The 15,722-nt window shown below is 36.4% G+C and overlaps 1 protein-coding gene across 15 annotated transcripts in view; it reads left to right on the top strand.

The window, feature by feature from the left end:
- GPHN (gephyrin) overlaps positions 1 to 15,722 on the top strand; it is a 269,966-nt gene that overhangs the window by 222,931 nt on the left and 31,313 nt on the right. For all 15 annotated transcript variants that reach the window (XM_077784085.1, XM_077784087.1, XM_077784094.1 and 12 more), the window contains 4 exons: positions 1,062 to 1,199; positions 5,873 to 5,965; positions 9,017 to 9,072; positions 13,964 to 14,083. In XM_077784085.1, coding sequence (XP_077640211.1) covers positions 1,062 to 1,199; positions 5,873 to 5,965; positions 9,017 to 9,072; positions 13,964 to 14,083 — 407 coding nt within the window. The remainder of the gene's footprint in view (positions 1 to 1,061; positions 1,200 to 5,872; positions 5,966 to 9,016; positions 9,073 to 13,963; positions 14,084 to 15,722) is intronic.

The raw sequence follows: 15,722 nt of genomic DNA on the forward strand, positions 1-15,722 counted from the left end.
TGCAGTAACAAATGAGATATTTATGTAGTGACTGCAAAGCAAAATCATGTCATTAAAAAATAGTTTCTATTATTTAATGCTTACTGTACTGTAGTGTATGTTACTTAGGAATATCATTACATGTCATATATAGAACTTCATCCACTTTGGCTCTCATAACTATCTTCTTGTTCTACGTAAATCCTTTCAAGATATTCTGCAATTGTAATTGTCTGAATCTTTCAGTTTATGTCTGTTGCTCTTGTTTATGTATTCCTGCAACAGTTCTCTCTTCAGTAGCTTATCTTCACTTGCAAAATCCTTCAAAGTTTGTTGTCCCCTTGTTTAATCTCTCAGTAAGTATCATGAAATCAAACGCACTGTTGATTTTATTTTCAAACAACTTCTGTCATATTTTCTTCCTACCTGTCCCTCACACTTGGGAAAAGCAAGCTTTCCTTAAGTTGTCCTACTGCCTTCACTGAAATCATGCATTTAAACAACACTTTACTATGGTGACAACAAAATCTTGACAATGGGTAGGATGCCCACTAGCTGGAGACACTGTCTGCAAGCTTGGCTGCCCAGTGATTTCATTGTGCTCTCTCTATCTTCCTTTCAAACCTTTGGACTCCCATCTCACTCTTGGATTGTAGGGCTCACTGGCACAGTGTCCATTGTTGCGTTTCATCTGTGCACAGCACAGAGCATGTTGAGATGTGTTTGTGCAGAATAGAATGGAGTGAATTGTCCTGAATTCATAGAAGTGAATTAGTCTCAGATTATCATCCTCAGTGTAAAATACTGCATTACCTGAAAGGGTTTCTGTTGTAGCTTAACCAATCTTTTCATGCTCATCAAGACTTCTGGTATGTTCTTCACTACCGATAATGATATGCACTCCCTTGATTCTAGTTGAATACAGTGTCCTCCCAGTGTCAGACATGAAAGCTCAATAGGGATAACTAACTAATTTAATTTGCTCCAAAGTGCTGATGAGTTTCAGTGAAATGGTTTAAATGAACATCCCTACACTAATGTGCTCACCGTAGCACACATGAATTTGTTCTTTCTCATTGCAGGTCACAGTGCTGTTGACATCACCAAGGTAGCAAGAAGACATCGCATGTCTCCATTCCCATTGACATCTATGGACAAGGCCTTCATCACAGTTCTGGAGATGACCCCAGTGCTTGGAACAGAAATCATCAATTACAGAGGTATATTAAATTGGATTCTTTGTGAGCCTGAGTGTGATTTCTTCCCTATTTGGCAACCTTCTTGATCTTTTTTTAATGTTGTGAGGTGTCTGAAACAGTGCTTTCTCCAGCAGTTTCTACTGCTTTAGTCATAGAGTATAAGGAATCCGTAATGGAATGCTAATAAAATACATGAATTAATTTTCTTCATGTATGTATTATGTGCAGCAAACATATTCTACTCAACCTGAATGTGCCTCAGTGGACTTTTCTAGATGCCAAGTAGCTGCAAACTGTACTGTGATTGGTTCCCTGCATTGCCTTACTGTGGAAGATTCTCACTAAACCCCATTCCCATCTGAGTTTAATGATCAAAACAAAGTGATTATTGATTCCAGATCACTTTTTTCCATGTCTGTATCTTTAACAGTTTATCTCAGTCTCTTTTTCCAGTTTCTAGTTAGCCTACTAATCATTCCAGAATTTTCCTCTTTGTCTTATAAATGCAATTCAAAGTTTTCATGCTCTTTGCCAAATCTTTGTGCTACCAGAAGCCTTCAAGATGTCTTTATATTGACTTACCTGTGCATTCAGTGACTCTAAGCAGAGTTCAGTGCTCTCCTATGCCTTGGCAGCAGGATTCTGAGAAAATGCTCCATGTCCTGCATTCAGAACAGCACCAATACTGGATCAACAAGGAATATGCATAATACACCCTGAACTTTCATAATGGTGTGCAGATTAGAAGGCACTAAGGCATAAATGCCTTAGCATAACTATTGAGCCTTTTTGAGTAGCTGTCAGTTAAATGTATTTTCTAAGACAGCCCTTTGTGAAGGGAGCTCCAGTGTTGAGTACATTTAGTCCACATAAATGCTTTGTATGCAACCCTGAACTTCTGAAATAAAGGATGAAAGACTGGCATCTGCCTCCCTGATCAGCGCATCGTATATTTATTTTGGTAAGTCAGATACAGTTATGGTACTGTAGGGTTATTATTCTTCTTTGAATAAAAGAAGTTTTGATCCTAAGTCCAGAATGTATGCATTATTATTCCTGGCACTCTTATTCTTTCAAATGTAAGGAACTGAGTCTGCTGAATCACTGTAGTTTTGACCCTCTTCCCTCTCACCCAAAACACAAGCATTAGATGGATGGTAACATTAGCAGGTTCAGAGACAGATTTTTGATTTAATGTTCACATAATTTTACCAAAAATTCCTTCATATTTTTGCACTGTAGTGCAAAATTTTATCTTGCAATTTATTTTTCAAGTAATATACACTTAATTTAGCACTATGTTTTCCAAATACATAGTTTTAAATTTCAGGATTGAGCTTATAAGAGAAAGCCTAAAGGACATGTCTGTGTCTGTGATACTGCAAATTCAATTCTCTTAATCTACAGATACAAATCTCAAGATGGAAATAGATTTTCAGAAGTTCTTAAATGATCACAATAATGTTATACAGACAAATACATAGAATTGTTTCGTATAGATGTGCCTGCATGTGTGTGTCCATGGGCACACACTTAGGTGTTGGATAAAAGATGTTAATTTTGAAGAAAGCAATGAATCAAGAACCAGTTTTTCAATTAGTTATGGGTTCATTTTTTTTGTTAATATACATCAAATTTCAGAAAATTGCAAAAATTTAGTTCTTTGGATCTGAAACTGTATTTAGAAAAGCCCTATTGTGCTGTGTTTGGTTTTTTTGTGATTTTGTGTCTTGAATTACAAGTGAGCTTCAGAAAACTATCTTTCAGGAGCACAGTTTCTCACCAAGGAAAATGAAATGTGCAAAATTCTAGGAGTGCTAATTTACTAATTAATTTAACCTGATTTAGTTAAAACTAAACATATTTCATATCATTCATATTCGTGAATAAAGCTACTGAATGTTATTCTGTACAAATACCCAGTGCAGTCTTGATATTATTCTTGCTTAGTCAAGGTATGCTGTAGTCTCACAGATCTACCTCTTCTCTCCTAACATAAGGGAGAGGATTATTAAAGTTATCTTTTGAAACAGGACTTTCACGCTGGTGTCTTGCTCAGTAACCATATAGATAATTTAACCTTTTTCATATTTTAAAAAAATATGACTGTCCTAAAGCATTTTATGGAAGTGTCATAAACCCAAGGCATCTGAAGCATATTTCTCACCTGCCATCATCAGTATCTGGTATGAAACCCCCAATTAGGCTTTTATTCCAAATAAATGCAGTTACCTGAGTATAGCTCTGTAGGCACATAAGGTTAAGTTTTTAGACAACATGATTATGATTATTCTTCTGAAACTAAGAAGATACAGAAGTTTAACTGATAATAAAATTATAATGTAGAAGCAATCTACATTTTATGAGCCAGAGAGCAGCGCATTTATTCTTGCTTAGTCCAAGAGCCTAACTCATTGATTTGGTAGCATTGACTTTTCATATTACACTGAGGTGCTACCAGGGCAGTATTTACAAAATCCATCACTCCCTAGGACAAGATGTCTTATTGCTGTGCCCCAGAGATATCAAAGTTCTTCACGGTACTGTACCGGTTCACCATCCAAGCTTAGCAAATACCCACATTTGAAAAGTGAGTTTAATGTAATTCTCCATTTTATATCAGAAAGCTATGAGCATCACAAGGGGCAGTTTGATGACATTAAAATAATTCAGAACATCTTTCTGAATTACAATTAATCAAAATAGGGTCAAACTGTATTTTTAGGATGTTTTCTTAAAAGAGAGTGCAGAGGTACTCAAGATTATCCTCTAGTTGCTGACTTGCTTCATTTTAAATGCCTAAGGCTGCTTCAGCAAATAATTCTTACATTTTTCTTCTTGTAATGAAACTCATTCCCATTACTGGCTAGCCATTTATTCCTTTCAAATATTGCATGGCAGTATGCCAAGAACATACTGTTCAACTTTGCTCTAATTGGTGTGATTTTGCATGCAGACAAGAAGCAAAATGAAGGCACAACATGCCTGCTAAAATTGGAAGTATCACTTTTGTATGAGATTTCGTGCATCTATGAACAACGGGTGTTTTTACTAGGCCTTTGATAGCTGCCTTTTCTGTGCTATAATTTAAATGTCTGTGTCTGCATTCTTTTACTCAGTATAAGTGTACAAGCTTCTGTGAGCTTTCTAGTAACTTCTGTATTGTGTATCACAGGCACTGATATGCAGGTTTACACAGGTGAATTAATGGCCATTACAAAAGTGCTTTTCTAGTTCCTTTAACAGGTTTCAGCAGCAATACAATTTTCATGGCAATATTTATTTCAGCCATGCAGCATGAATAGTAACTTCAGACTGAAAGTTGATACATATGAATGTGAGCACAATGTTGTTATAGTTACAATAATTAATTGTTAACTAAATCCGTTTGTGTTAACAAGTAAAATACAATCGTCATTATAATGCCACTTCACTGGAGCTGAAATCAAGTAGGTGAACTTGTTTAACAAAACCTGCCCATTTAGTGTGCAGCAGTAGCTCTTTTGCCTTCCTGGTTGATCTGGAACCATGCAGATTTCCCTGTAAAATACAAAATATGCAGATTTGTCTGTAAAATACAAAACAAATTTTATGCACTTGTCTTTTTTTGGCATGTCTCAAAGACCATAGTCTCTAAAGCACATATCCATGCAAATTCTCCTGGCGGGAATAATCATGCATCCTCTCACTCCATCATACTTTCAGCTGGATATTGCCTCCTAGTGCCACAATGCAGCCTAGGAGCACTGGCCTCTATTATGAGCAGGACTTCCCTTCTTTTCCTTAGACACACCAGAATCAAGCCAGTCTCAGTAGTTCTGACGCATGTGTCCCTTCCCAGTACATCTAATCACACATGTAATAAATCTGCTTTCTCTCTCACACTATATCAAGGGCCAAGTTACATATTTTCCACCTCATTCCATATCATACTAAAAAAATAAAGCTCTTGCTGGTGCCATAAAAGTACCAGCCACTTGACTGAGGGTGAAGTAATTCATGTCAGTCTCTATAGGGAGACTGGTCCAAATTACAGCTCATCACTCCTAGTTGCTAAGTGAAGAAAAAGAGTATGTTTGAAACAGCTATTAAAATATTTAAAACTAAAACACTGTAAATTTATATAAATAATTCTGCCACTTATGTGCACTCACTCTCCGTTAAGCAGAAACGCTCTCAGCAATTAGGTGAAGCTGATCTATTGCAACTTATTCTTTGTCAACTTATGAAAACTGGTCCATTGTTAATGTTCTCAATTCATCACCACTCACCTTCTGTGTATAAGATTCACTTTTGAAATGTAATTTTACAAGTTTTTAAAAAAGGAATTTAATAAAAAGTCAAAGTAAAATAAAGAAGAGATCTTAGAGGAAAAATACATCCTGAAGAAACAAATACTTGTTTTTCTGTCTGGGCCTTAATCAGAGCTATCACCTTTGGGTTTGGATACTTGACATTCTAATCTACTGTCAACAATTTCACCATAACCACGAACACAGACTTAAACAAATCCTTTATCATAACTTTCACACTCCAGTCTTTTTTCCTGTATCTAGGGTCAAAAATCAAAAGCCTGAGAGATCTGTATGTCCCAAACACATACATTTCATCTTTAGAGGGCACAGCTGTTAACTTTGTTTCCCCTTTTCACTCACTGTAATGACACAGAATATGGTCTTTTCTCTTTATTCTAGATGGAATGGGACGAGTCCTTGCTCAAGATGTTTATGCAAAAGATAATCTACCACCATTTCCAGCATCAGTAAAAGATGGTTACGCTGTCAGAGGTAAACACTCACTTTGTGGACATGTGGTATAGTGTCTGCTACTTTATAACATGTTAATTCACCTGTTTTGGATCCAGCAGAGGTTATTTTGGTTTAGATTTGATACACATCATTGCTGAGGTCACAGTGATATAAAATGCACTGTCTTGATGGAAGGCCACAAAGCCTTCCTCCAGCTCTTTTAAGTGGATGCTGGTGTACACAAGCAAATGTACATCCATGTGTGCTCCTAGATGTGCACCTCTGTTACTCATGCATTTCTTGGAAACATTTAAAATTCAGGACGATAACAAAACATCTGTTTCTGAATTATGGATTCATCTTCCATTCCTCTGTTGTAGATTTAATGAGGACTTTTTTATATATATTTTACGTTTTTGAACTGTTACAGATATTGATTACATCAGAGAATTTTCTAAGAACTTATCATAATGTTCTCTTATGGAGGTGCCTCAAAAGAAGAGATTCTTACTTTAAAAAGACTGCAGCTGCCATATATGAATAAAATTAGTCATATGTCTGTGTTCATTTCAAGCAGCAAATATGATTTCCCAAGAAATCTGAATTTATGCTCTGCTTTGCCACTAGGTGCCACGTCACTTTGAGCCAGTTGCTTCTCTGTGCATCAGTTTTTCCCTTTGTAAAGCAAGAATAATGATGCTCACCTCATATGTCTATAAAGGAAATTTAAAATATACAGAATTGAACATTATACTAGTAGTGATTTAATTGTGGTAGTGATTGAATCATTATAACACCATGTTGAAATTTGTACAGCTAACTTTCTTCTAGGGACATTAAAATATCTTTTCTGTTACTGGTGGTTGAAACCATGGAAAGCAACTGCCCATGAAATAGACTGCCTGGAGACCCAGGCAAAAGATGTAACCCAGTAGCTTCCCCATACCTTCGATATAAAAGTAAAGTTTCAGGTCCACAAGATGGGTGTGCATGAGAGACAGGCAGACCAAAATGACTAGTAATTTGGTCTGGAAGAGCATATGTAGCCAGAGAAATGCAGGTAATGTAACACTGAGAAAAGCTGAGAGTGGGCTCTGAGTAGAATGCTGAGTGACAAGGGCCTTGGGATCAAGCCAATGCTGTCTTGCAACCTGATTGCTGCGGGGTAAGGCAAAGCACGAGTACAATCTCAGTAAACATGCAGAATGAGCAGAGTGATCATGAATGCCATTTTCAGCAACTTCTGTCAGAACCAACACACAAAGCCTAATTTTGGTGGTGAGTTCAAGCAGAGTAGCACTGAGATATTTGAATGCGTCCAGAGAATGACACTAGAGCTGGTGAAAGGGCTGGAAGGAATGTCCTATGAGGAGCAGCCGAGGATTTGGGTTTGTCTTGTTTGAGGAAAAGTATGTTGAGAGGTGACCTCATGACTCCCTACAGCTCTCTGTGGAGGGGGAGGGCACAGAGTGTCCAGTGACATTATGTGTGGAATGGTTGAAAGCTGTGCCAGAGAAGGTTTAGCTTTGACATCAGGAAATATTGCTTTACCAAGAGAGTGGGCAGACACTGGAACAGACTTCCTGGAGAGTGGGTTGATGCCCCAAGCTTGTCTCTGTGTCAAAGGCATTTGGACAATGCCTTTAATAATTTGCTTTACATTTTGGTTAGCCCTGAATTGATCAGGCAGTTCTTTTCTATTCTATAGTGTTTTGTTATATTCTTATTATTCTTCTGAACCTGTTATCTTAGGATATGGGGGAAAAAAAGCTTTTATGTAGAGATAATACTGACTATGTTAATGAATGGATACCTCTTACAAAAAATTAAGGATTAGCTTTCAGTGGCATAACATGTCTGCCCAAACTCCTGTTCTTTTCACATTTTATATCAGTTGTGTATCATCTATAAACATTGTCTCCATATTATTAGTAGTAGGGGAATAAAATCTAGTTAAGTAGCATTTTCAAGCATTTTAAATTATTTTAAGCCTGATGCAGTAGCATCAGGTTTAAAATAATTTATCTATTAGAGATTTCCTTCTCTTCTTTTACTGGACCATACAAGAGTATTTTTTTTTCAGTGCAGGTCCAACAACTCTTTTCAGTAGTATTGCATGCATTATTCAAGGATATCTAGTTGAAGACTCCTTTTCTACTTTTTTGAGTTCACTCTACAGCTCATAGATTAGTCTGTTTGATAGACTTTTAAAGCTAAATTAATTATTAGTTTTCAAACATGGCCAAGTACCATAGAGAATGCATGAGCCAATGCATGAGTACAAATGTGATAAATCATAGACTGAGTGGACATCCTTCCTGAAAGTAGTTCTTCTCCATACAAGGTTAGCTAGGTGTATATTCAGGGCTCCTGAAGTAAAACCCAAGTTATTAAAATAAAGGTTGTCACTGATTAGATTTCATCTCTAGGAAATCAACTTTTGACAGCTACAGATTTAAAATTAATAATAATGCAGATTGAAATGTGGTTTTTTGAGCCTAGTTTGTTGGAGCACTCTAGGCAACATGACTGCTGTGCTTGGAAAAGCAGAGCTCTTTGTGTTTTACACTTGCTTTACACCATGGTAAACCCTATAACACCACTAATACAACTTGCTGAAAGACCTTTGAGGCAAGCAGGAGTTTCAATATCATTAGTAATTTTGCCTTTGTTGTCCCTGTAAAAATGCAGATTTGCTAAATTGGAAGTCCTGAAGGCTTGTTAAATCAGTGATATCTGATTCCTAATTTTCAGTATTGCAATACTGTCATTAACACCCTTAAATCTTTGTTATTAATGTAATTCCTCCTAGTCTTCATTTACATGACCTCGTACAGCCCAGAAAATTTCAGTTAAAAATAATCTGTTTTCTAGAGTATTTTTTCTAGAGTATTTTTGTTTTTTAAAATAATAAACACAGCTCAAACAGACCTAAAAGGTAAAATGTTTGCAGAACTTCTATAACCTTAGTCATGCTAACACTGAAGGACTGAACTTTAGATCATCTTTGCTCTTCTCCTGTTCATTATTTATAACACCATAATTTTTTTTTGGTTGAGTGTTTACCATTTATGTTGTCCCTCTTAACAGCTGCTGATGGCCCAGGAGATCGATTCATCATAGGGGAATCCCAGGCTGGTGAGCAGGTGAGAACAATTTATTTTCTCATTTTTTAATGTATTTTTCTTCTGTAAGATTTTGCTTTGTATTTTTACAAGCCTTGCTAGTGCTCCAAAATCAGTAGTCTTGGATGTGGTGTGAAGTAGGACACAGCTGTACTGACCCCCCTCTATGTGCCTTGGGACATGATTTCAGAAAGTGAGGTAGTACAGTTACATAAGGAGCTAACAAGGATATCCCAAAATACTTCAGAGCATTGTGCTGACATGTCTGATAGGAGTGCATACAGTAACGTTCTGCCCTGGTCCAATGTTTGAGGACATGAGATTTCTAGTGGCACAACAATTCATAAGCAGAGAAAAGAATGATTTAACCTCCTCTTGCTGACAGATTTTTTAGGATGTCAGCCCAATAACTGTTTTCATAAGATGCTTCCATTTTTCACACTGATAGCTGCAAAATGAAGTGTGTAAATTTTTTATTAAGCTTTTACAGATAGGTAGCAATCAGAACAATCTTGAGGAAGTGTGGCAGCAGCCTGATTTGAGGCTGGTTTGTGAGAAGAGTGTTTGTGCACCTTAGCTGATACACAGATTGTTTTTAAAAGCAAGTTGAGCTGTTTGTGACCTGCTGTGCTCTATAAATATTCATTAATAGATGCATTTTGTGATCTGTTCTCAAATTCAAGAGCATATTTCATTAAATTTCTGTACTCATACTGAGGTAATGGGAGAAAAAAATCAGTTATGTTCAACTACTGTTATTCCGTCCATTTAATCATACCTGGCAGCTGTGTTCAAGAAGCTGTGTTCATGAGTTAGTCCAAAATGTTTCTCCAGCTATTTCAAGTCCTGATTTATAATTCTGTGTCTTGTATGTGAAATGATGGAGAAAGAGATAAGTAACAGGCAAAACAAGGAATCTATCAATTTTAATGAGGATTTTATAGTATGTCCATTTTGATTGCTAAACAAAAAAGTCCTAGTAAAATTGACATATTTCAAAAGTTGTATCAGGTTTGAGAAGTATTACTAGTTGCAAGATTATTCAATTTTTTTAAATTGACTGGAACTGTCTCTAAATGTGTAATAGACATTTAATTTGGCTAATTGTGATAGGAGGAACTGTAAAAAATTATTTTTGCTTCTGGTCCCATCCATCATTATTAATTATACTTGGGTATAATAGACATCTTCTCAGTACTGATATTCATGTGAACTTAGATTAATGGATCAGTTGCACAAAATATGTAAAATTACTTTAAATTCTAAAAAAAAAAAAAAAAAAAAAGCAAATGAATTCAGCAGTTTTTAAATCCACCTTATATTTTTAGCCCTCCTGACTGCATTTTCAAGCATTGGTCCAGAATCCAAAAGATTCAATAACAACTATTTTTACAACCCTTTTTATGATCACTATAAGATAGCAAGAACCAGCAGAGCAACCTGCTGAATTTTCACTCCTATCACTATTCTCCTGTCATCAATATTATCATTTTGCTACTTAAATATCACAGCACAGTGTTGCTTAAAAGCAGTACTGTTGAAGTTGTCTCTAATGGGGAGTATTTCCCATTAGAGGTCTGAAGTGTTTCAGTGTCCTAATCAGTTCAGCAGGTTTGTACAAAAGATAAAAGGGCAAATGGAAGCTGCTTCCCTCCTACAAAGTTCAAGAGCTCACAAATGTCTCTCTACAGGGACAGTCTGTCCTCCCAGATTATGGGGAATAGGAAGGCTCTCTGGCAAGGAGAAAAATTGGGTGGGAAGCAGGCATGCAGGGAGAGACTATTTCTGAAAATACCAGTGGCAAGTTAGAAAAACAAGGCTGTTGACCTCAGAATAATTGGTCAAAGTTTTTTTGGGGGGCAAGCACATCTTCAGGTTCATCTCCTTCCCAATAAATTATTTATAGCCTTGGAAGGCTCCTCAGTCTCATTTCACCCTTCAGTCCCTCCCAGCAGCAACATTCTGCTTTTCATGTTACAGACCAATTAACAGAATGATTCACAGCAGGGAGTTCAAAATAGATTTAGATTTGGCTCCTCCTGTAGGGAAAAAGGTTGCATAAATGCTAGTAGCAAGGAAGAAGATGGTACTGAATTGCAGAGAGGCCATATAGCCAAGTTGGACATTTCTGTATCAATTTTTAATTTGTGTGTTTTCTGATTTTCATCTCCAGATGGTCATGTTTATGTTAACCCTTTTATTGTATATCAGGGAAAGCTTTCACACATTACCCTGCTTTGGGAAGGTTAGGGCACACTTGAGATTACTGGTCACGAGCCACCCACAATGGCCTGTGTGTAACACACTCAGCCATAGGAAAAATGGTTTTCCTTCTGTAGACTTACATAGACCATAGCATTTCCTGCAAGACTTCCTAAAGGTAAGAGGCACTGCAAATAACCAGCTACAATATTAGAATGAGAAGCAGGCATTTTCCATTATTCCATTAACTTGTGCCTTTTTACAGAAAGGAGCATGGATGATTCTAAATCACACAGGAGAGGTATAATCATGTGCAGGAGAAAATGCCTGAGATAGGAGCTGTGCTTAGTAAATTATTTTTGGGTTTTATTCCGTGACTAAAATTGAGTAGGTTATCAGTAATGAAGGCAAAGGGCAGAAACCAGTATTGCCCCATTGCAGGTAAAAGTGAGATCTCAAAGGCCTTTAGAAGAGCTTCTGTGAAATTTTTGCACATTAATATATTTTCTGAGAAGTAATCATTTCTTTATCTCCAAAAAATCTATCATAGAGGAACACAGCCCTGGAGATTCACAAATAAATCTGATGGTTGACTTTTGTTCATAAAGTTAATCTGATCAAATTCTCAGCAGACAAAAATGAAATTAAATATATGCGCAAGATAACCAGTTCTAAAAGCAATTGTATCATGAATTTGTTTAAATGTATCACATCATTGCATCTCAAAAAATTAATTCATCTCACAATGAATTCCAAAAACATGTTTAGTTACAGCACATTTTATCACCATAGGCTCTGATTTATGGCAGTAGTAGACATTTTGTATTCTCTGTGATGCATTTTAATAGGCAGAAATTTTTTATGCAATACATTTTTCCTTTGAAATTTGTCATTTAAGACAGCAATACTTAGTAAGTTCAAAATAATATTACCTGTTCGTAATCTTTAGATTATATCTACAATGGTATGCAAAATACATAATCCAAGGCATAAGCTTTGCCTTTTGTAATATTTCTTTTCATAAAAATCAAAATTACATAGTAGATAGCATTATTTTCCCTTTTATGCAGCTTTAGTATAAATGATAGTATTTCTGCTATCCATCCACAACTCCTTGAATAGTCTGTGGTGAGGAATAAATGCCATTTTCTTAAAAGTAGTTTTTTTAATGGCATCTGGTTTAGATACCTACATTATGATGGCATGAATCTTGCCCTAAAAATACACTAACTGTGACATATGGCAAGTGTGGGTTTTATTTATGTTCTTCTCCAAGGATATTAGATTTCCATTACCTGTAGAAAAGGGTTAAGTTTAAGTCAGTTCTAGGCTCAGTTCTTGGAATACAAAGGTCACTGTGATACTGTGGTAAGCCAGACAAAAAACATCCCCAGAGTTTTCCTAGGGCTTCTGTCCCCAGTGTGTGAAATACACTCATTTCAAAGTGGAACTCACCTTTCAGAGGTTATGACAGGGCTGAAGTGGAGTAGAAGAATGGGCAAGGCAAACAGCTTTATGCAGCTACAGTGCTGACCACTGGTCTAGAGTCTGGCTGTGTCTGTCATTCTCCTGACAAAAGTCATGGAGTAAATTCCTGCTGGGCAGGAGCAGGTAACAGTCATGAAAGGTACTGCGTGCAACCTGTGGGTTGCTGTCAAATGTGTGCTAATTACAGTTTGAGAAGTCCTGGATGTATTCCAGCACTGCATGGAGTACAGAGTCAATGTGCACATGAGTTCTACGTGTGACACGTACAGAATATGTAGCTCTGATCACAGCTGCATAGATCTCTCTGTAGCACATGTTCACTTATAACAGTGAAACCTAAATAAGCCAGACTTCCTACAGTGCTGGGAGGAGCCAGCAATGAAATCTCAGTCATTCATATCAGCATCTTCTAATTTCATTTTTTTAGGATTATTTTAGTTATTTATTTCTTAAATAGTTATGGTCAAATTACAGTTTTACTCTGGATTTTGACAAATGTTTATTAAAATAGTCTGCCTGGTGAGAAGTGTTATTAAAACCATATCATTTGTTTTATCTTGTTGTTCTGATATTTTTCTGTTCTTTGTACTGCTTCTGCTGAAACTTTTTAGTGTCCTGTGACTTTATAGATTTGTAGAATATTATCAATTTTAAGCTATTCTAAATTGACCCTCAATAGATATTCTCTGTGAACTAGTATTGAGCTGTCTCAGTGTTAGGAAATCTGCCTAAAAATTAAATAGTTGGCTACATTACTATTATATGTTGGTTTTTCATAAATAGTGTGCTGGTAAAACAAAACAGAACAAAAATCCAACCAAAGCAATTTCAGCCCTGGCAGCCAGAGTGCTCTGCAAAAATATTTATGTACTGGGAACTGCTAGTTTTTTGTTCATGGAAGTTTCCATCTAACAGTTAAATTTTTAAGCCAGTTATTTTTCTGTGCCAAATATTTTTTTGAGTATTAGTATATTCCTTCTTCTGAAAGTTGTTCATGTGATAGAAATATAAGAAGAAAAAAAATGAAGCCACCTAATATACGGCCATATAAATAAAACCAGGTGTGAATTGGAGTTTATTTTACCTCTTGATATTGCTCACAGTATATCAAGAGTGATGCTGAAAATATTAATTCTGGTCTTTTAGATAGATTACTTGCATAAAGTTCCAGTGGCTTGAATTTTTTCCAAAAAGAGATTAATTCTAATTTTTTATTTTTCAGCCAACTCAGACCGTGATGCCTGGTCAGGTAATGCGTGTTACAACTGGTGCTCCAATTCCATGTGGTGCTGATGCAGTGGTGCAAGTGGAAGATACAGAGCTCATCAGGGAATCAGATGATGTGAGTCACAAGTTTCAAAACACATTTTTCTTTTGTGTGCAGCAGTAAATGGCACATGATACAATCCTGTAAATATGAAAGGCAGTCATACAGAAAAGCTCTTCTGTAATCTCAGAAGTTTGAGGTTTTTTGCATCGGTTCCTAGTGGCAATTCTCACTTTTCCAGGCTGTGATAACAGTACCACACACCCTCCTGTTCTGACTGATTTTTCATCAGAATTGTTGAATGCTGACTCTAAAATGCTTGGGAGCATGATTTGAGTGAAAGGCAAATGCCTCTTGGAAATCAATGCCTACAGTCCTATTCAAATGCCTACTGTATTCACATTTTAAAACACAGGCTAGTGGAAATCTTACCAGATAAGAAGAGGAAATGGTTTTTTTTATTACATGTTGATCTCAGAATAATACAGAATTACTGTATTATTAGAATTAATTACATCAGAATTACTGCTGATATAATTAAATCTGAATATGATTTTCTGTGGGAAAGTGAACTGTTTTAAGTGCTGAAAAATCCATGGGATGGCTTGGGTTCTTTTAAACTGTGCTATGAAGACAGTTCAGTATTATCAGAGTTGGTCTTGTTTCAGCAAAAGTGAATTTGGTGGATTTTGGAGAATACTTTTTTGTACAAATACCTTCCAATGAATCTGTTTAGAAAAAGAGGTTTTGTTGTGGAACAGGGGAAGTAAATGTTTTTTTAAACTACAACTAAGATTTTTTAAAGACATTTGTGCTCCTTTAAAATGAACATTACTGAATTTAAGACCTCTGAAAACAAAGAAATTAATAAGGTGCGTATTCCTCCAGAATAAACCTGATTTTGAACAGATTTTCCAGTCTGCTTTTAAATCATACTAGTGGAATACCCTACAAATACTGCAAATAAGAACACAGAAAGAAAACACAGAAAAAGAACCACAGGGGGGAAAAAAATGAATACTGTAGTACTAATTCTGTATGCACAGTTGTCTCAACATGGTGAAATATGCTTTTTATGAAGCAGAAGAGCTCTCTGTAGACAACTTTATTCCAAGAAGTCCATCTTAGACTTCCTTTATGTTGCTGTGTTTGCTTCTGTGATTTCAAGGCACAACCGTCATGTTTGCTGTCATCTGAGAGACTTCAAGGCAAGAAGTTGTCTCTTATTGACGCAACTTCCAAGTTCAGCTTTGGAATGAACTATGTTCTGTGCTCAAATCCGCCTTTGCTCTACTGCTGCTGTTCTGACAAGCTGTTCCACTTTGCCACAGCTCAGTGTCAGCATTGTGATTGCAGCCGGGCTGTGAGCAGGTGAATTCTAGCATTCAAAACTGATAAAGACTGCAAAAACTGAAACTCATTCTCAGTATCCTTCCTCTTGCCTTAATTTTATTAAATGCATATATTTTTACATCTGATGAACTCAGCAAGCTGTCTATGCTGTCCTTCTTCCTAGCAGGGAAGTTATTGAAATTATCAATCCTGCTTTAAGGTTACAGGTGTATATGTATAGATTATATCTTCCTGCAAAATACACCATTGCCTTCACTGCTTTTTAACCATTCCATTAGCTTTACTGTGACCATTGCCCGTGTCATCTTGAGAGGACTACCACATTGCAAATGTGGTAGCACTACGTCCTAAGGTAAAACCA

The sequence above is a fragment of the Lonchura striata genome, chromosome 6 (assembly GCF_046129695.1).
Source record: "Lonchura striata isolate bLonStr1 chromosome 6, bLonStr1.mat, whole genome shotgun sequence".
Lineage (NCBI taxonomy): Eukaryota > Metazoa > Chordata > Aves > Passeriformes > Estrildidae > Lonchura > Lonchura striata.